Source organism: Terrapene carolina, unplaced genomic scaffold (assembly GCF_002925995.2).
Source record: "Terrapene carolina triunguis isolate 2854851 unplaced genomic scaffold, T_m_triunguis-2.0 Scaffold231, whole genome shotgun sequence".
Taxonomy (NCBI): Eukaryota; Metazoa; Chordata; order Testudines; family Emydidae; genus Terrapene; species Terrapene triunguis.
Genome location: NW_020664582.1, coordinates 17,538,064 through 17,559,291, shown reverse-complemented (window position 1 = coordinate 17,559,291; position 21,228 = coordinate 17,538,064). Strand labels below are relative to the sequence as shown.

The window sequence follows — 21,228 nt, the reverse complement described above, 5'->3', positions numbered from 1 at the left end:
TTTAAACCCTTTTTCAGTGCACATTGACTAGGTCTCAGGTCAGGATGTTATTCAACAAGCACAAGACAACCGTAGCTATGCAAGAGTATAATTGGAATAATGTGGTTTTAAGAGCTGTTACCTCATGAAGCACCACCAAAGATGGGGAGAACTTATATCTATTATTGGAAAGCTGGGATTGCCAGCTTTCCAGTAGAGGTATGCAATTAATTTCTATCATAAGTGGTTCACAAAAAAATACCTTGAAATAATTGCTCATTCACACCAGGAAAAAATACAAGCCATCTACCAAACAGGTCAAGATGCTTTCAGCATCATAAGCGCTCTGTGCCAGCTGCCTTTTTTAGGAGTTCTGAGTGGATTATTGCTGCATTAAAGATGCTGAGAGTCGGTGCTAATCAGATGGGCTCAAGGTCCAAGAGTAACATAAGTTCTACCTTGCAAACGGATTCTCATTTATTTCTTCTAATAGAAACCTATCCTTGGCCCGTTAGCCAGCTCGATCTGCTCATCTTTGGTTAATTTTCCTTCTCATTAAAACTGTTCCTTATAAACTGATTGAAATGTAAATATAGAAATTTCATGTGTGCTGGTAATACCTGGTTTTACAACCAAGGTCAGAAACTCATCCCAGGTTAGTGGGGGTTTTCTTCTAGAAACTGACCGTCAGTTTTTAATTAAGCATTTCAATACAGTTAACATAATATAATTAAAATAGTTAAGGACTCCATTGTTTTCTGTCAGTCAATTAACATAATGGTATTCGGCATTGCACTTTAAAAATATATTGAAGCAGCTACAGATTATGCTGCCTAGTGGGAAGGAGTTGGGCAGACTGCTCCTTTCCTGAGGAGGAGAGAATGTGAAATTTAATACAAGTTTTCGTGATGAAGAAATCCACACCCTCAGCCATGACCGAAGCTATTCAGACATCCAGGTGTTTTCCCATGGCAGCTATAGGCCATAACTTTGTTGTCACATGACTTGTTTCACATAAGAAATTACTGAATTTGTCTCATCTCTTCTCTCTGCCTTCAAGGAATTGTTTCATCAGCGAAGCGCACAGGGATTCCGGCTCCTCGGGAAATTTCATCAACTGTCTCCAGAGAGAGAGCTGTGTTGCGTGGTCCAGCCAACACCAGGAAAACTCAGCCCAGCCCAACTTCTTCTGGCACGCCCACGCCTACCAAGCACCTGCGTCCTTCTGCCAAGTCCAAGCAAGAGAATGAAACTGGGGACAAGGCAGTTCTGGAGTCCCAGGTTAAGGAACTCTTGGCAGAAGCAAAGACGAAAGACACTGAAATCACCAAGCTCCGGAGTGAGCTGAAGAAATGCAAAGACAAAGGGTCAGTTAACTCTGAAGTGATTGGTGCTTCAGACCAAAACTTAGAAACGTTACCATTGTCACCTGGTGACATTGACCCATTAATACAGACTCTTCAGGAAAAGAACAGAACTTTTCAAAAAGAGCTTGCTAGCCTGGTGGAAGAAAACCGGGTTTTGAAGGAGAAACTGATTTATCTAGAGCACTCCCCTCTCTCGGACACAACAACAAGCAGTGGGGGTGACAGCAGCTTCACAACCCCAGTCACTCAAGAATCAAGTTTTGGAAGCCCAACAAAAAATCTATTGAGAGGTGAACCAGATGAGCCCAGACAGCGTGTGAATGGAGAAGCAGTGCGAAAGTCAGGTTCTTCTAGCAGTGATGTGACTAAAGCCTCCTTGTCACCCGACGCATCCGATTTTGAACATATAGCAGATGTACCTTCTAGGCCAACCTCCTCCAATAGCAACCCCTTCAAGGGTTCCAGATGCTCCACCACAGGGAGTTCTCCCAACAACATTAGTGACCTTTCTGTGGCCTCCCTGACGGAGAAGATACAAAAAATGGAAGAAAACCACCACAGCACAGCAGAAGAGCTTCAAGCCACTTTGCAGGAGCTGTCAGACCAGCAGCAAATGGTGCAGGAGCTGACAGCAGAAAACGAGAAGCTAGTGGAAGAGAAGGCTCTGCTGGAGACCTCCTTTCATCAGCACAAAGAGAGAGCAGAACAGCTTAGTCAGGAAAAAGAAAAGCTGATGACTCTCCTACAAGAGCGATCCAAGAATGAAGAAACCAAAGTTCAGGAGGGGAAAATCCTTGAACTGGAGCAGAAATGCACAGAATTGCTTGAGAAAGCACAGTTTGAAAGAGAAAAGCTGCTCAACATCCAGCAACAATTATCCAGCAGCCTACGGAGCTTAGAAAGGGAGCACCAAGATGCTCAGGAGGTGATCAAGGGCCTGAGATCGGAAAATGAGACGTTGGGTGGGCTTTTAGAAATGGAACGACAGAACAACAGCATGGTGGCAAAGTCTCTAGAGGACTGTAAAGTTGCCTTAGAAGGCCTGAAGATTGAAAATGGATCTCTCAAAACTCAGTTAGACAGTGAGAAACAAAAAGCTGCAGAGATCAATGCAATGGGATGTACCACTGACAACTCTGGGGTGCAAGAGATGTTGAAAGTGGCCCATGCAGAGAAGGATCAGTTAGAACTGGCTTGTACAGAGCTCAAACAAGAGCTGCTGAAGGCAAACAGTGAAGTGAAACATGTCCAGGGTCTACTGGCCAAGGTAAGACACAAATAGATTCACATTCAATGTCACCATATGCCCGCCCTCCCCATCAACCAATACAGTGGTTTCTTCATGAGACAAAGACCAGTAATGAAGTAGAGCTGAGTGAATAATTCATAGTGAATAATCTAATCCATTCATTTTTTCCTTTGACAAACGTGCAGGTAATGTAGGAATTTTTGCAAATTTATTCACTCAGAATTAATTGCGGACTAATTCCTGGTCTCTAGATCATTTATGAGCAGTTCACTGTGAGTACTCAAGATTTGAAATTTGAGTTACACTAGTTAGTTTTTGATTGGATTCATAGGTCACATGATATTGGGTCTATTTCCTGATTGAGCAAGCATAAATTCCTAGTATCAGGTTAGTATACTCAAAGAGAACTAAATTACTGATGGTTAGTGAACAGCAAATTTTAAAGTCAGGCTGAATCATGGAACCAGTTGGTTTACCAAGTAGTGAATCAAATGACTGGTCCTACCAGTGTTACTGACATGAGAACAAAGGGTCTGATCTTGCATCCATTAAAGTCAATAGCTTCAAGTCAGTTGACTCAAAATGATGCAGGATCAAGCCCCAAATGAGATTTTATAAAACCATGAATATGATAATATTGGCTCATCCTACTGAATTCAGATACGAAGTATCAGCTAGCACATTAGCAATTATATATGCTTTTGTCTCAAACTGAGTGTAATCTGTTTGAGGACTAAATCCTGCCTGGTAGAGAAATTGACTTGATGGTCTGATTGGTCATTTCCATTTTTAATTAGTATGGTCCTACTCGTGGAAGGTCTTTGTTTGACTTTTACTGATGTGCTTTCATCCAAGACAGTAGGTCTCCTCTGCCTTTCAGGGTGCTTGGGTGGTTGATAGATGAGGTAAAGGAATTTCAAGGGAAGAGTAATGTAGTGGTCCTGAATAGTATCTGGCAACATAGCAGTGGTGTAGCTAGCACCTTGCCTTGTGGGAATTAACATATAGCCTGCTGATGTGAGTCCATGACTCCACTAACATGGGGCAAGGATCCCAAGTTGTCTCTGTATGACAATTGGTGGAGACAGAAAAGTCCTGTTAGATAACTGAGTCCATCCCGCTGCAGGGCAGAAAATAATGTCCTTGGCACTGCCCATCTCTTCTTCCCTCCCCCCCCACCCCCAAGTCATATATGTTGTTAAACTGTTGTAGAGCTGACCCTAACTGACGTTATTAGTGCACTGTTTGGGATTCCAGACCAATTCTTTAAATGCCATGTCATGTGTGATGTTTTACAAAACTGAAATCAAGCGCTGTGTGTTGGAGTATTGAATGGCTACAGAAACAATTTGTTTTAGAGCAGTTTTCCCTCTCCTAGTTCTGTAATTTATCGCTTCTTCCCCTTACCCTCAGTCCCCTGCAATTCTAAATCATTACTGATTCCATTTTCCATCTGAGCCCAGTTGTTCAGAGTGTAGCTGCACTGTTGGGTGTCACAGAGCAAGTGTAACTATAATGCAAGCCTCTGATTAATGTCCACCACTGCAGAGAGAGCTCCAGTGTCTGCCATGGTTCCTGGCCAGGGGAGGGGATTGTGAGGAAGAACTGCGGAACTGACTAGTTGGAGAGGAAGTGAGCGTTGCCAAAAAGCACCTCTATGGTTTGAGTGATTTAGGAAATCCAGATGTCCTTTCAGCTGGAGTAGGTGACCGCAGCAAATGAAATACAGTAGGGGAGACTCCCTAATGCTTTGGCGTGTTCACTGGGGCTACGCTTTATGAAGAATAAATGAAAAACTGCTGAATGCTCCGACTCTGCACTAAATTTGTATTGCTTGATTTTTAAACCACAAATTTCCTCCTTTTTACTCTTCCCTTCCATTGAATTAGGTTGTTTTGTCATTTGTGACACCCAGACAAGACCACAGGCTTCTCTTCGGCTTCCCTGTAGCCAAGCTCTGCCAGTTCTGTCCACAGGGTTCTGGAAAACTGAGGCACATGCTGCCAGTTCTGTCCACAGAACTGGCAGCATGTGCCTCAGTTTTCCAGAACCCTGTTTCCTACTCTGAGAGGCTCGCAGTTCCCTTGTCCTTGGAAGCAGTGCTGTTGATATCTGTTCCTCAACTGACCAGTTGAACTGCAGTGTATTCACACCTTTAGTAATTCCTGACGCAGTATGTCTGGGAAGTGCACTTACCCTGGAGCAGCCAGATCTACCACATACATCCTGGCAATCCACTGCAAATGCCATAAAGAGGCAGCAGTGAAATGGTTAATGTAGACAAACGGGTCTGCTTCTAGGCCCTACGCTAGCTCTATCACTCTCCTAATGTGCCATAGCAATGGACTGGCTAGGGGCTTTGAACTTTCAAGAGGAGGCATTGCTCTATACCTTGGCTGCAGTGATTGATTTAGAATTGTAATTTCTCTCCCATCTAGCAGACTTAATTTCCTCTCCTGCCCCTTCCTACTATTCCCTTTCTGCTGTGAAAAGAGTGTTGACAAAGCACAGCTCATGCACAGTTCCTTGAGCTCACTGTCAGGTGCGTTGGAACTCCTGAGTTGTGCAGTGCCTAGAACGTTCAATGGGTCTGTCTTATTGTCAGTGAGCTCAGTTAAGAAGCAAGGGCAGACTTCCAGCTTTCTTTCCTTCCTTCCAGGTGGAGAAGGAATGTGGTCAGCTGAAGGAGCTGTATGACCGACAGGCTGAACAGCTGAGCAGAACCAGCCTGAAGCTGCAGGAGAAGACTTCTGAGAATGAGTCTGAGATCAAAAACCTGAAGGAGACCATCTTTGAGCTGGAGGACCAGGTGGAGCAGCAACGTGCTATCAAACTGCACAACAACCAGCTCATCAGTGACCTGGAGAGTAGGTGGAGCAGGCCCAGAGCCAAGGCTGAGGCATAGCCTGCAGCAGTGCAGAGAAGGGAGGGTGTCTGGAGAAATTCCCACCTTGATCAGTTTCATCAGTGTAGACTGCAGTCTGCACAGGGCAGGGACTTGTGTGTTTATTGTGTGTAAAGCACTACACGTACGCGTGGCGCTGTAGAAATAATAGTAATGAAAATCTCCAAACTCTCTATCCTTCAGCTGAATGGAATATTGCCCATATCCAGATGTTGGCTTTTAAACTGGGTTTATTGTCTGTCTTTGTAAAATATTTCAATATCTGGTGATATGGGCTATATAAGAGCTAGGTGGCGGTGGTGTTATGGGAATGGAAAAGTGCCACCTGCTGGCATGAGTTGCACATTTCACTTTCTAAACTTTTTATCTAGAGTTGGGAACCCCAATGAATATGTAATGTGTATACAGTCCTATAAGCTTCCATATCTGGGACAAAGCCCAGAACATGGTTATTCAATGTAAGGCTGTTTCTGACTGTTAAATCCACTATCTCCTAGAGAAGAGTTTGGTTCAGTAATGGCTTTTACCATGGGTATCATCAAGGACGCTGCTTCCCTCTCCCTCACCCACTCTTCACCCTGGGCATCACGTCTCTAATAGTTTTCCCCATCTTGACTATTTGCAGGTAACGTGATGAAGCTAGAAGAGCACAAGCTGAATCTGGAGAGGCAGCTGAAGGGTCTGACTAAGCAGATAAAGGTGATGATCAGATTCCTCAGCATGGTGAAGGCAGCAGCTGAGTTTTCATCTGAATGCTGGCTTTGAGCCAGGCACCACATTTCATTTCAGAAGACTCATCTCCTGGCTATCAAAATATCTTAAAAAAAAGGCCTCCCCTACTCCGCCCCGTTCACTCTCAGCAGAGTTTGACTTTCTCTTTGTCTGAGAGGGAAAGTACAATCCAGGCTGATCTGATAGCAGTGTCACTGCTTGGCTGGGCAGCACCTGGCAATACATTTATTGTTTAGAGGCATCAGTCTCTTTTCAGATCCCATTAATCCCAGGATTAATAAGCCCAAGTCTATATCTGATGCAGGCCTCTACGTCCACGTGAAGCAACATTTAACAGGCCCAGAAGATCTGCCTATTACATTAGCATCTAAGAAACACATATCCTACAAGCAAGTAATAATCCTTGGCACCTAGGTAGCACATTACATTTCAAAGCTATGTACAAATATTAACTAACTAATATACAGAGAAAAGTTTTTAAATAACTGTGCTACTGACCATCACAACAGGCAAAGCCCATTTGCTGCTGCTGATAGAACAAGCTTGCTAAAGTTCTGTTACTGACCTAAAGAAGACGTGTTTCTGTCCAAGTGTCTGTGTTCCATATAAAAAACCATCCCAGGCCATCAGTCCACATGCAGATGTCCTACTGACATCACTAGGACATTTATGTCAAGATATGGCCCTTTGGCTCCAGCTGTGATTTCCAGAGTAAATATATGCACAAACCAAAAATGCTGGAACTGCCAACTCCACCTGATACCTGAATATCAGAGCACATCCTTTCTGCTTTATTCAATTCCTTTCTCCCCAAAGAAGGGGAAGCAGGTGTGGCAGTCAATGAGGGAGCTGAGGAATAGGATGAGTCTCCTGTAATTTGCAGTGGTTTAGTCCAGGTCTCCAGGACACTTGTGCTGCTTTCTCCATGAACTTCCCCTGCTTTGGGATGGCCAGTGCTGTATAGCTGATGATGGGACATGAAGCAGAAAGGAGCTCCTCTTTCCACAGCAATATGTGCTCTCCAGTGCTATCGCAACCCTAAGATTGTTAGAGAAGTGGATAATGGTAATAAGTACTCTGCTTACTTTTTCAGATGGAAAAGGTAACACAAATTAGTGTCAGTTCTTTTTTTGGCAATCCTGTCATTACCAAATGGCACACATCTGTTGCGACCTTAGCATCATCATGAAACTCTGACACGCCACAAAAGTGATCAGTGATCACTGAGAAAGAGATTTGCAATGTGTGTGATGTGCCCATTTCTAGTAGGGACATTCCCCACAGTGTTCAGCCCATATTTGTACTTGCCCTTTCTAGGAAGATGCAGAGGAGTGGAGGCGTTTTCAAGCTGACCTACAGACTGCAGTGGTGGTGGCCAACGATATCAAGTGTGAGGCTCAGCAGGAGCTGCGGGTGGTGAAGAGGAAGCTCCAGGAGGAAGAGGAGAAAAGTGCCAAGCTGCAGAAGGAGCTGGAGGAACTGCAGGGCAGCAGCAGGTCAGTCGCTCACAAGGGCCGGGTCCTTGTCTCTATGGCAGCTAATGTGCATGCAGACGCTGCTTTGCCTCTAACTTTGCATTGACCCAGATGTGTATCTTGTCTGTTTTTAATCCCTCTGGCAGGTTTTGTCTTCTTTTAAATTGTCTCTGGTTTTGTCTGTCTTAGGTGCTCTCCAGTTCCCCCAACTGGGCCATGAGTTTAGGCTTTGTAAGGGTTACCTAATGACTAGATGCCCTAAGGTTTTCAGCTGTTTGTGTGGATGACAATGATCTTTATACACAGAGGAGTATGATTAAATAAGAGTGGTCACCAGTATTTATCCTGCAGCTTTGTCCTTTGGACTCTGTTGTGCAATGTATTATTGCCTCCATAACTGACTGCACAGTTGGGTTAAGCCCCTTGCTGTTTTGCAATGATGCTAGGATGGCTGAACATATCTCATGGGACAAGCTGAAAATTAGCTGCCTATTTTGAGATGAAAACCTGGGTTGCACTGTTGCTGGACCTTTGCGTTGTATAGGGACTTGCTGGACCTTTGCGTTCCGCAAGTCCAGTACATGCTGACTGAATGGTTGATGAGAATATTGGGAAATCCTCACCCTGGGCAGCAAGCCCTTGATGGGGATCCCCTCTTCTGCCCCCCAGTTTTGAGCATAGTGGAATGATCTGAGTCTGATCTGCCCCACCACTTCCTCCTCCTCCTCTGTCTGGTTTTGGAATGGTGTCTAAGGCCCAAAAATTAACATTTTGACCAAAACTATTTGGTGAATTCTTGTTGTATTTGCAAATAGTTTCGGATCAACTGAAACTACATTTCTTGATGAATAAACTATTTGAAAAATTCCACCAGCTTTCCTCCCTGGCCGACTTTAGACCTTAGTCCTGTTGTAACCATGAGAGTCAAGGGAGGTCATTGGAGGTACAGAGTCTTTCAGTTCCCATCTAAAGAAAAGTAACTTTGAATGTAAAGGTACGGCAGGAGAAGGCTTGTTGGTTTCAGAAGTAGGCTTTTATCTCCCAAGGATTTGGAATGTGGCTGCATTGTTATAGCTCTCAGGGTGAGGTGGATCAGAGCCTCAGTCAAGTATGCTCCCGTTAAAACCAGATCCCTGTAATTCATACATGCAAACATTTCCAGGAGGAGAGAGTCAGACAGGCTACCATGCCTGCTGTGGGCATGATAGGAGCGTCCAGCCAAGGCAGGAAAAGAAATTTGAGTCTAAGCCAATTCCCCAATTACATGCTTTTAATTAAGAAGTCAATTCTGTGCTATGCTTTTTATATATATATATATAAAAAGCATAGCACAGAATTGCTATATATATATGGTTGTCTCTGTTCGCCTGTCTGTCTGTCTAGCTTCCTTGTTGTACTACTTTGGACATGGAACCTGAAATACATTCTGCAGTGGACAACATAAATTCTCTTCAAAAGGCAGGTGCCAAGCTGAGATTCATATCCTCACTAGTGAAAGTTTCTGCATCTGTTACCCTCTTATTGTAAAAGATTTGAATGGGGATCACTCAATGTCCCCAGCATAGGTCATTGTAGCCAGAACTGCAACACAGAATGGCATGTAGGAGCCAGAGAAGCCATTCTAAATAGGACCCTAAAACAGCTGGCAGTGAAATTTTAAAACTTGTACTGACTCTTTATTAAACCAGTCCCTGAAGTCTGTGGGGCTACTGCTGCGAACTGGTGTTACATCCAAATTACCCTCACATTCCTTGGGCCACTGTTCATGCCCAGCAACACATCCTCTTCTACCTGAAATTCCTGGGGTGAACTCAATATTGCTCCAGTCAAAGTCCCCAAGGGCCACTGGCCAGAACCAACACTGAATTCTATTCCATGCAGTGACTTGTAACACATGCTAGGCACTAGCAGGACCAGTCTGGAGCATGTGACACGTAAATGAGATCTATAAAATATCCCTCACGTTTACTAATACTGAGCAGCTGTGCATTAAGCAGAATGTCAGACGATCCCCCGTGAAAGTTTCCTATCTGATTTTAAGCTCCATTGGAGAAATGCACCTTCCAAAGAGTTTGCTGCTCAAAGGTTTTTTGACAATAGCTCAGCCGTCTCTGGGGGCTCGTTGGAACCCACATCGTAAACCAAACCTCCTAAGAGATCCTGGTCGTTTTAGTATTTGCCTGTGGCTGCCTGAGTTCCTGACTCCAGCTAAGTTTGGTTTCACCTTTACGTTTTTCTAATCAGACAAAGTCATTTTTGGTTCAGGAACAGCCAAAGAACTTGCAGAAAATGCCCTGATGGGGTCATCAGAGTCCATCTGAATGAAGGTAAGAGCCTCTCAAGGGCATCTTTAACACAGAGTAACTGTCTAATTCTGTGATTAAGAATGTTGGGTGGGGGAGGGGCTGGACAATACTAAGGCAGAGAAATGGGGTGTGGAAGGGAGAAGATCACTTAATACCCTGGCCTGAAATAAATCTTAGTACTTGTCCTAAGAAAATACCAACTGAAACATACAAGTCATAGGTTGGGATTGGAGCCTTTTCTGACATTCTACACACAGATTAATAGTCTTGCTCAGGCATAAAAAACACAAGTTTTACAATACACTGTTGCACAACTCTCTCTCATCCACTCAGAACGTCAGTTAGTGAAGGTCTAACTTCTGTTAGCTGCTTTATAGTCAGAGATGTCCGCAATGGAAAAGACCTGCTAGATTGAATCTAGAACACTCCCAAAGGAAGCAAGTGGCTGTAGGAAGTACCTTAGTTTAGTGTGGCCCGATTGACCTCCATACACACTGACATTCCAGGCCTGGTCTGTTAATGCTGTGGCTAGCAGCAGTGTAGGGGTGAGACCTCATTCTCCTCTTCACTTTGGTGAAGTTACCCTGCCAGCCCACGTGTCCTGCTGCGTGCACAATGGGAGGATAATACCGTATGCCTCAAACCAATCCCATGAGAGAAACCTTTGGTCCAAGAGGGCTATGCTGAAGACCGAGCAGTTATTCCCACAATTAAAAGAGCCGCTTTCTAGAACAAGAGAGATCTAACCAAGTGACTGAAAGGAAGGTGAAAATGAGGATCCTAATCTCTCCCACTAATTTGCTTCTACCCTTTCTCCTGTAGCCATGTCTCAAGTGCCACAGCATGGCAGTGTTAAATGCACGATCTCCTGGAATTAAGCTTGTAATCTGTGTATTAAACCTAATGTCAGTGTGTATGTGCTGATGTGCTGCTCCTTTGTGCCTGTGTTTTGCAGCTGTTCTGTCTTACAGAGGTTTGCTCAGATCACTCTGCTCTCACTTAAAATGAGAGAAGGGGGAATTTTGGCTGGGGCCGGGTTGAGCTGTTTAGTATACTCAGCTGCTCTCCAAGGGTTTTGGGGCCAAAATGAGATTATATCCCAATCTTTTTGGTGTAAGAAACCTGAGGCCAGGTCCACCCTATAAACTGACATTAGTATAACTGCGTCGCTTAGGGGGCATGAAAAATCCACACCCCTGAGCGACGCAGCTATGCCAACATAGCGCTGTCTCCATTGATTCAAGTATCAGGGGGTAGCCGTGTTAGTCTGAATCCGCAAAAACAACAAGGAGTCCGGTGGCACCTTAAAGACTATCAGATTTATTTGGGCATAAGCTTTCGTGGGTAAAAAACCTCACTTCTTCAGATGCATGGAGTGAAAGTTACAGATGCAGGCATTCTATAATGACACATGAAGAGAAGGGAGGACCTCCCAAGTGGAGAACCAGTGTCTCCACTGGGGGTTATGTCAGTGGGAGGGCTTCTCCCGTCGACATAGCTACCGCGTCTCAAGGAGGTGGATTATCTGCGCCGGCAGGAGAAGCTCTCCTGTCCTTGTAGTAGCAGCTTCACTGAAGCACTAAAGTGGCGCAGCTGCAGCGTTTTAAGCATAGCCCTGTCCAGAAACAGAAGTCCTGACTGGAACAGAGACATGGCAGTGCCTGGGCAAGTTCCTATACGCAACTTGACTCAACAATGCACATTGATTAGTAAAGGGGAAAGCCAGGGAAATTCTCACACACACACTCTTTAAAATATGTTCCCTGGCTCTAAATGTTTCATTCCTTCAGCCAGGGGGTGTATTTTTTTGCAGTATCGTTAGCTAATCATGTCCCTGTGCCGTATTTATCTTTATGTGATTCCAAAATTAAGCAGTGACTTCCCACTCATTTCCAGAATTTCACAGCTAAAGCACTGATCAATAGAAAGCAAGAGCTGTGAGCCAGGCTGACCCTTCTCCCTATTGGGTATGCATCCCAGGGGATATAAGTAGAAGTTAATTCAGTTGACTCTGTGCCTCTTCTAAGGGTATGTCTACACTGGCAGGTTTCTGCGCCACAAGTTATATCACTTTTATTAAAATGCTGTTGCATGTCCACACTGTGCTCCTTGTGACCTGGAGCGCATCCACATTAGCAGCTCTTGCCACAGCAAAGACAGCAGTGCATTGTGGTAGCTATCCCACTGTGCAACTGGCCATAGGGTGCTTTGGGAAGGGTTTGCAATGCCTCAAGGGGCCGGCATAGCATCACATGATGCATTTCCCAATCCCATTGTTCCAGGGGCATCCTACTACATTGCCAGCTGCTTTTCAACTGAAAGGGGACGGGGGGTGGTGGGGAAGAGTGTGTGACAGGAATTGTGTGTGTGTGTGTGTGTGTGTGTGGAGGGGGGGAGATACAGTGTGTTTTTGGGGACAGTGTGTCCTCATGCTGTCTTGTAAGTTCAGACAGTGGCAGGAAGCAACCAGTCCTGAGGCAGCGGGAGAGGGAAACCCCAACATCAGCCCCTGCCTCCCTCCCTGGGCTCTCTGCACAGCAATCTCTCTCACACACACATACACAGACACCTGCCCCTGTGTTTGCTTTGTGTCCCAGAGCAGATCAGCACAGCACGCAAGGGCTGTCAGAAATGGTGCTTTGAAAGGGGAGGGGCGCCTGTCTCCAGGGCAGCAGAGTTCAAAACAATGAGCAGAGCGGTCACTAGAGGCATTATGGGACCGCTCTGGAGGCCAATTACAGCACAGAAAGCAATCAAGTGTCTACACTGGCAGTAGAGCGCTGGAGCCTCTGCACAAATACCCGTTAGACTCTTGTCAAGGCGGTTTTTTTTACAGCGCTGCAACTGAGAAGTTTCTGCGCACAAAGTGGCTTGGCAGTGTGGACACAGCTGCAGTTTGAGCGCAAAAAGCTGCTTTACTGCGCAGAAACTTGCCAGTGTAGACAAGCCCTAACTTTTATCAATGCCCCAAGTCAGCAGTATCCCAAGTGAGCAGTGAGTGTATGTGTGTCAGTGCATAGCGGACATTACCTCCTCCTCAGTTTTCTGCACCATTTATCCTGTCCCGCCCCAAAGGAGCTCTTTCCTGGGGAATCTGGTCACTGCATTTTATTTTCCTGTCTACGCCAGCATCTGTGCATTGAAGGAGACTGCATGAGGGGAAATGCCATAGAGTATACCTGATGGAGGAGCAGTCTCTTGAATGCCATATGGCAAATCAGTCTCTGCTAAGGAGGTAGATGTAAGTTTGGTCCCAAAAGCATAATCAGTGTTCTGGCTGCTCCTTTGTTTAGTGGCAGTGGGCTGGTTTGGGTAAAACAGGGACAACTGCACTTTTGAACTGTTGTATTGTTTTATATAACTCCTCCCCCATGTTTGTCTCTGTCTCCACAGGTGCCCAATCTCTGCCAGCTAGCACAGTCCTGGAGGGATGCAAAGCCAGGCCTGATCTTGCCATGACAGGGACACCTCAGACAATGCCTTCAGCCTGAAAAGGGAAGTTTCAATTGGAAAAAGCACCTCAGTCCGAAGAGCTAGATGATTACTGCCCTCAAAAAGTCCAGAGCACTACAAAGTGTGAATGCAATTCAGATACACCTTTCCCCATGAGCAGTAGCTTGACCCAAAGGAGCCTGGCCCTTTGATTTCAACAGGTTGCTCTCTTCTGATGCATCTTTGAGGTGGAAACAGTTTTGAATCCATTTAAACCAATTGAAAAGAAATCTTAGAAACCAGAACCCTTGGGATTGATCACAGGGATTTGGGGACTGAAGCTATCCATTGACTGTAGTGAGGGATGGCTGCTTTTGCAATCATACATTTAAAAGTTTTGTAAAAAAGAGTTGTGTGTGGGTGTAGAGAGACACAGTGGGTGAGGTAATAGCTTTTCTTAGACCAACTTCTGTTGATGGGAGAGACAAGCTTTTGAGCTACCCACAGCTCTTCTTTAGATCTGGGAAAGGTACTTGGGGCTTGTCTGCACCTGAAATGCTACAATGGCAGGAGGGGTTCTCCTGTCAGTGTCGTTAATCCACTTTCTGGAAAGGCAGTAGATAGGCTGGCTACACCAGTGGGTAGATCACGTTACCAATCTCACTCAGGGGTGGATTTTTCACACCCGAGTGACCATAGCTGGATTGACTTAACTTTTGAGTGTAGACCTGACCTCAGAGTGCTGCAGTTAAAGAGGAGGTGGAACAGATTATATATGTGTGTGTATATATATCTCCTCGATATGTTTCACTCAATATGCATCCGAAGAAGTGGGTTGTAGCCCACGAAAGCTTATGCTCTAATAAATTTGTTAGTCTCTAAGGTGCCACAAGTACTCCTGTTCTTCTTGCGGATACAGACTAACACGGCTGCTACTCTGAAACCTGTGGAACAGATTGTTTAGGGTAAGGTGTTAACACATGTTTTAAAAGACCATTCAAAGTGAAGTAGCCAGTTAACACCTCTGCTGTCAAAGAACAAAAAAGGAGGATAGGTGGGTTGTACTAAGCCATACATCCAGTATCTTTATTCAGTCTGTGGTTTTTAGTGTCTAGCAAAGATATGAATTTAAGTTCCCAGGCTCATCTTTTGAAGGTGTTGTTCAGGTTTCCTTTAAGGATGAGAACTTAGAGGTCAGATATGGAGTGATTACTTTGTGAAAAGTGTTTGCCCACGCGTGATACAGTGTTTTTATCATTTTGTGTGTGGGTGTGTAAGGGCTTGTCTACACTGGCATTTAACAGCACTGCAACTTTCTCGCTCGGGGTGTGAAAAAACACCCCCCTGAGCGCAGCAAGTTTCAGCGCGGTAAAGTGCCAGTGTAGACAGTGCACCAGCGCTGGACGCTATTCCCCTCGTGGAGGTGGGTTTTTTAGCACGCTGGGAGAGCTCTCTCCCAGCGCTATGCCGTGACTACACAAGCCACGTGAAAGCACTGCAATGGCAGCGCTTTAACGTTGCCAGTGAAGACATGCCCTAAGATGTAACATGTTATGCACACACATTATGTACTATATATAACTTTATATGCATATATATTTTCTAATGATTCTGGGTTTTGCATGTGGGTGTGAGAGCCAAGTGTAGATTACATATGAAAATTAGGTTGCTGCTTATTCAGTATAAACTGCCTGGGTGTTTGAGGTTTTTGATGCAGCATTGACAATGGCCTCACCACTAGGTGGCAGCAACTGACTCATGTGTCCGAGAAGTTTGAAAGAAGCTGGCTGCAGCATATCCTCCTGTAGATTTCTATTCTGCCAGATCAGGTGCAGCCACATCCATGGGGAAAAAAATTAGCTGCTTGTCCTGGACTGCAAGCAGAGGGATCAGAAGGAAAAGCAACGGATGTTCCCCTAAAGGAAAGTCGTTCCCATCCTCTTAAACTCAGGTGAAGTATATGGTCAGGAGAATTTGCTTGTGTCCTTCCTGACAACTGAAGACACTGGGAAAGCTTTCCTGGATACCAAGGAGAAACTGAGAAGACAATCAGAGATCACTCCCTTGTGGGACTGGAGGTTCACATTTTGGCTCTATGGTCTCCATTCCTTCCTTGGTTGAGAAGACCTAGCAGGGCCATGGCCTCTGGGCAGCAGATTCTATGAATGCTAAGAGCTCTCGTGACTTTGGCATGGCCCATGCCACTGTGCCATGTTACATAGGTGTACGTGCACTTGTGTTGCCTCTCTTTATTATCTGTGCTGGCAATTGTTCAGTGTGTTTTATATGTTTAAAAAAATACATGGAAGTGCAAAATAAATGTGTAATTGTCCAGAAGTGTCTGCTGCCTGCTCCTGGTCTCTTTTCTGTTCTGCGTATCAGCAGCTGTGTGTGCTTCTTCTTTGTCTCCCTTGCAACTGAGGAAGAGTCACAAGTCACTTTGTAACCACAGTGCCAGGAACTGCAGCAAAGGAAACCCTGAGATCTCTCAGGCAGCAGAATAGTTACCCCCAACAGAGCTGCTCAGTCTGCTTTAAAAAGAAGGAACCTCGGAGTTCAGAAATGTACAAACAACACAGTCCCACATTATTGCTGCGGCTTTCCCCAAACATATCTAGTCTGCCTAATCCCATAGTCAACACGCTAGCCACAGCAAGGCTAGCGTGTTGGCACCTTTCTGACTCGCTATTATTCGTGTAATCCAGACCTGAAGAACAAACACGGTGGCCAGCTGTTGCCAGTGAGCTTTCCTCTAATGCTTCAAGTATCTCACCCTCCTGGGGAAGCAAGTGAAGTGCTGTAAAACTGCTCACGTTCTAACTCCCCCACAGCTGAATAGTTCCTGCTTCCTTCTGGAGCTGCCGCACTCCAGTGGTGGTAACTGTATAACATTTCATCCCAGGTTTTCAAGCAAAGCAATAGCGGTAGGTTGCATTTTGTTCAAATTCCCTCCTCTCTGTGCAAGGGCTTAGTTAATATGGCTCGGACTATCCAACAAGTCTTTTGTAAATGAATTTTGCGCACTGGGAGTTGTTGTTTGGCTCTTAAGCTATGGCTTGGCATTAATCATGCTGGGTCATGTTCTCATGCCATCTTTCTGAATTCGTTTGCTCTTGTGAGTTGCACTTCTACCTCCTTAAACTTAAAGGCTTGAAAAGTCTGTGACTTCTGTTTGCCAACAAGGGTTTGGAGTATTATTATTTATATTACTATATTGCCGAGCAGCCCCAGACATGGCTCAGGACCCCATTGTGCTAGGCCCTGCACAGGCACTGAACAAAAAGACAATCCCTGCCCCAAACATGCTACAGTCGAAGTGTAAGACAAGATGGACACGGCAGATGGGGGGGGGGGTAACAAGGAAACAATGAGACATGGTCAGCATGATAGGCAATGGTCTCTGCACACCAACAGCCTAATAATTGTAGACATCCCTGGAAAGAGGAGTTTTGAAGAGGGATCTGAAGAAGGGCAATGAAGTGTCTTTGTGGGTGTTTATACAGAGCTCTTTCCAAGCAGGAGGGGAGTGTGGGAGAAAGCACAAAGGTGCTTTTTTTGGAAATGTAACAAGTGAGTGATTGAGGCTGACATCATGAGCCAATCAGAAGGAGGAGCTGACCTCTCCATACTGAACAAGAAATTATAGGAGCCCGTCTTTCTCTCCCCCCCCCCCCCCCCCCATTTTATTAACTTTTGTCTTCAAAACTGAAAAGCAGTGAGCAAGTCAAACCAGGATGGCCTGTGTGATGTGGGTTAGAGAAAGCCGTTCCCAAGCACCATGGTGAGATTTCCAGCTGGGGAGACCTCACCATCGCGGCATGGTGATATTTAGTCATCCTAGAAACTTATTTCAAGGCATGTTTAGAGGCTAAGATCACAAAGTGTTCAAGCAAAATCAGACCAGGTGGCAGCTTAGATATCTATCCAGTTGAAATGATAGTGTATTGAGGTGTGATGTCTCAGCAGACTTCCTGGGATATGAGCCATGGGATAATGTATTTCATATTTAATCTCATTCTGGAAATGTTTATGCAACCAGAAGATTCACTAGCTCAACTCAGGGGATGAGGACTTTAGCCCTGCTCTGACTTGCATCCTGATCCATGAGATAAGGCTTAGGCAAGCCAATAGGGCTCTCCTATTGATGGCCCTCACCCCTTAACATGTGTTTATCACTTCATATGTTTCCTTTTTCCCCTGGGTAGAATCTACAGCGAGCTCCCATAGCTCAGATGGGGCTTTGGCTCACTGAGCCATACCCTTGGCTTGGCTTTACCCTCAAGCTTTATTAACTTGCCCAGAGCTGTGTGTACATACTGGCTTTCCTAACTCTAACATTAAGCCGCAAACCTCACATTCTCTTTCTACCTTGGAGATAATGCAGACTGCATAATGGTCTCGTTTATTACTTCCTTACAGAGAAATGCATTGAAATAGTTGGTTGACCCATTCCTACGAGGCATCCTGCGGCGGAAGTCCATGCTTTCCCCCATGTTTCATTAGCTGCAGGACTCCTTTTAGCCTTTGTGTTTTCTTACAAATGAAGTCCAGATGCTGCTGCCTGTTGACTTGTTGTTTGTGTTTAATGAAGCCGCGAGGGGTCTGGGGGTGGGAGAGGATTTAGGACTAATCATCAAAACACTGGATCCCTCAGAGCTAAGTGAATCTCATCCAGCTTTTCCTTTCCTACTCCTTGGATTAGCTGGAGAATGGAATGAAATGGCTTTTCTCAAGCCATCTGCCTCCGCTGGCTCCTCCTGGCTCACAGGGAGCCTGAATGAATTAGCAAAGAAGTAGCCAGTGTCTGCTTACAGACAGCACCTCCTTGAGCATGGCCAGAAATAGAAGCATGAATCACTCTTTTTGCTGTCATTCATTGACACCCCCCTAGCCCCCTTGCATTTTGTAGAAACAACTGATTCAAAAAGGAAAATAAAATAAAAAGATTGACCCCTATTTTTAGCCCAGCAGGAATTGTGCAGCCCTGTAGGCACTTTCTCCAGGGAGTTCTGGCTCCATTCTTGTACTGAATTCATAGCTCTTTTCTTGTTTGCATAGCTCTCTATTCCCAGCCCACTTCTTCCTGGGGGAAGCAGTGGTGCCCTGGGACCTGCAGATCAGTCCGCTTAGCTTCAACAGCTAATAAATCATGAAAACAATGCAATAGACTCTGTTTGTAAATAACTGGCCTCAGCCAGCTTTTCTGAAACATAAGTTAGTTGTCTGAGGTCAAAGCTGGCCTGGGGGGTAGGGCTGCCAAGAATGTATAGTCCGCTCCTGGGCAACCCCCAGTTAGATGAATAAATTATAAAACCAGAAGAGGCTATTTTTATCATCTAGTTTGGCTTCCTGCGTAACACAAGCCATAGGACTTCCTTGGATTAATTTCTGTTTCAAGTCCAATAGCTGTGGTTGAACTAGAGCGTATCTTTTAGAAAAACATCCAATCTTGGTTTAAAATGTCCAGTGATTGAGACTCTACCACAGCCATTGATGGGTTGTTCCAATAGTCAGTTACCCCCACTGTTTAAAAAAAAAAAATAAAAAAAGGAAAAATTGTGCATTTCTAGTCTGTCTAGCTTTAACTTCCAACCATTGGATCTTATTATACCTTTCTCTGCTAGACTGAAGAGCCTTCTATTGTCGTATTTCTGTTCCCCATGTCGATGAACAAATCAACCTGTAACCTTCTCTTTGATAAGCTAAGTAGATTGAGTGTCTCACTATAAGGCACTTTAATCATTCTCTTGGCTCTTCTCTGAACCCTCTCCAATTTATTAACATCCTTTTGAATTGTGGACACTAGAATGGAACACAATTTTCCAGTAGCTGTCACACCAGTGCCAAACATAGAGGTAAAATAACCTCTTCACTCCTACTTTAATATTCCCTTGTTTATATTTCCACGGATCACATTTGCCCTTTTAGCCACAGCATTGCACTGGTAGCTCATGTTCAGCTGATTATCGACCATTATCACCAAGTCTTTTTCAGAGTCTCTGCTTCCCAGGATAGAGTCCCCTATCCTGTAAGTACCCGCTTACCAAATGATCCAGATTGCTCTATATCTCTGACCTGTCCTCTTCATTACTGACCATTCCCTCTGTCTTTGTGTCACTGCAAGCTTTGTCAGTCATGATTTTATTTTCTGTGAGGTCATTCATAAAAGTGTCGAATAGTATAGGGCCAAGAACTGATCCCTACGGGAGACCTCTCTAGAAACATACCTGCTTGAGGATAATTCCCAATTTACAATTACATTTTTGAAACGTATCAGCCAGGTTTTAGTACATTTACTGGTGATTTTGTATCATTCTGGTTTCTTAATTAAAATATTGTGTGGTATCAAGTCACATGCCTTACAGAAGTATGTGTATTATTACATCAACACTGTTACCTTTATGAACCAAACTTATAATCTCATAAAAAAAAGTCTATTTCCCATAAATGCATGTTGATTGCCATTAATTATAGTATCCTCCTTTAATTCTTTATTAATCGAGTTCCATATCAGCCACTCCATTATGTTGCTAGTTTGAAAGAGGACTAATTAATCGGCAACGTTTCGGGAGATGGTATATTTGGATGTACGTTAGGATCGTGGGGGTGTACAAGACAGAAAAGGACATATTTGTTGAAGGTTTTTCAGAATTGGGGGGGGGGGGAGGGAGTTCAGTCCTGGGTCTTTAAGGCCTCTGAAGCCCACCAGAGGTGGAGGTTGCTAGGCAGTTGCTAGGCTACAACAGCCTGATATTCTTTCCATATGGGAAGGACCCAAAATTAGTATCTATAGATGAGGATATGAGGACTCAAGAAAGGTAGTCATGAGTATAGAGCTTTCAACACAGGACTGAATGTCAGGAAATTCCAACTTTGTCACCGACTCACTGTGACCCAGGGCAAGTCATTTAACTTCTCTGTACCTTGAATTCCTTACCTGTGAATGGGGATGATATTTCTTGACCTCCCAGGGGGTTTGTGAGGCTTATTGCTGGGCGCTTTGAAGAAGAAAAGAGCCTAAGCATTATTATAATGGGAGAGTACATGATGGGGCCTTACAGGAGACGGTACTTGTGCCTTAGGAAGTTCCTTTCTGTAGAGTGAATATTTTCTTGTGCTTCCTGTTGCCTCTGACTTTGTTCTGGTTTCTACTGTTCAGGCTGACAACTGAGGAGGTGAATTCTGTAGAAGCAGATACCACCAACCGCTGGCAAGGAGTCTGTGTCAGCAGGGCATCACCCACTCCCTCAGAGTCTGCAGCTACTGTCAAGTCACTCATCAAGTCATTTGACTTGGGATGCTCAGGTACTCCAGCCCTGCACTCTGGGATAGGATAGTTTTTCTTTTTTAATTAAAATTTCAAATAGTTAAGCTTCAGCTGGCAAACACTAATTTTTCTTACATCTGCTGCCTCCATCTTGCATCCCAGTGGATATTGGTTTTAGGAGTGCTACAGAACATAAGAACTGCCAGACGGGGTCAGACCAATGGTCCATCTAGCTCAGTATCCTGTCTTCAAACAGTGATCAGTGCCAGCTGCTTCAGAGGGAATGAAGAGAACAGGATAATTTTGAGTGATTCATCCCCTGTTGTCCAGTCCCAGTTTCTGGCAGTTGGAGTTTTAAGGACACCTGGCACGTGCGGTAGCGTCCTTCACCATCTTGTCTAATAGCCATTGATGGACCATCGTCCATGAATTTATCTAATTCTTTTTTGAACCCAGTTACGCTTTTGGCCTTCACAACATCCCCTGGTTGACTGTGCATTGTGTGAAGTAGTCCTT

General features: G+C 44.7%; 1 protein-coding gene across 5 annotated transcripts in view; it reads left to right on the top strand.

Moving 5' to 3' along the window:
- Nucleotides 1–21,228, top strand: part of SPECC1 (sperm antigen with calponin homology and coiled-coil domains 1) — a 138,599-nt gene that overhangs the window by 66,850 nt on the left and 50,521 nt on the right. For 2 of the 5 annotated variants that reach the window (XM_024218509.1, XM_029912494.1), the window contains 6 exons: nt 1,040–2,613; nt 5,255–5,462; nt 6,126–6,199; nt 7,550–7,728; nt 9,952–10,034; nt 13,407–14,198. In XM_024218509.1, the coding sequence (XP_024074277.1) occupies nt 1,040–2,613; nt 5,255–5,462; nt 6,126–6,199; nt 7,550–7,728; nt 9,952–10,034; nt 13,407–13,504 (2,216 nt within the window). In that variant the 3' untranslated portion in view covers nt 13,505–14,198. Of the gene's footprint in view, nt 1–1,039; nt 2,614–5,254; nt 5,463–6,125; nt 6,200–7,549; nt 7,729–9,951; nt 10,035–13,406; nt 14,199–20,604; nt 20,751–21,228 lie in introns of those variants that run through there. The other 3 variants (XM_024218510.1, XM_029912495.1, XM_024218511.1) reach the window with 3 other exon arrangements.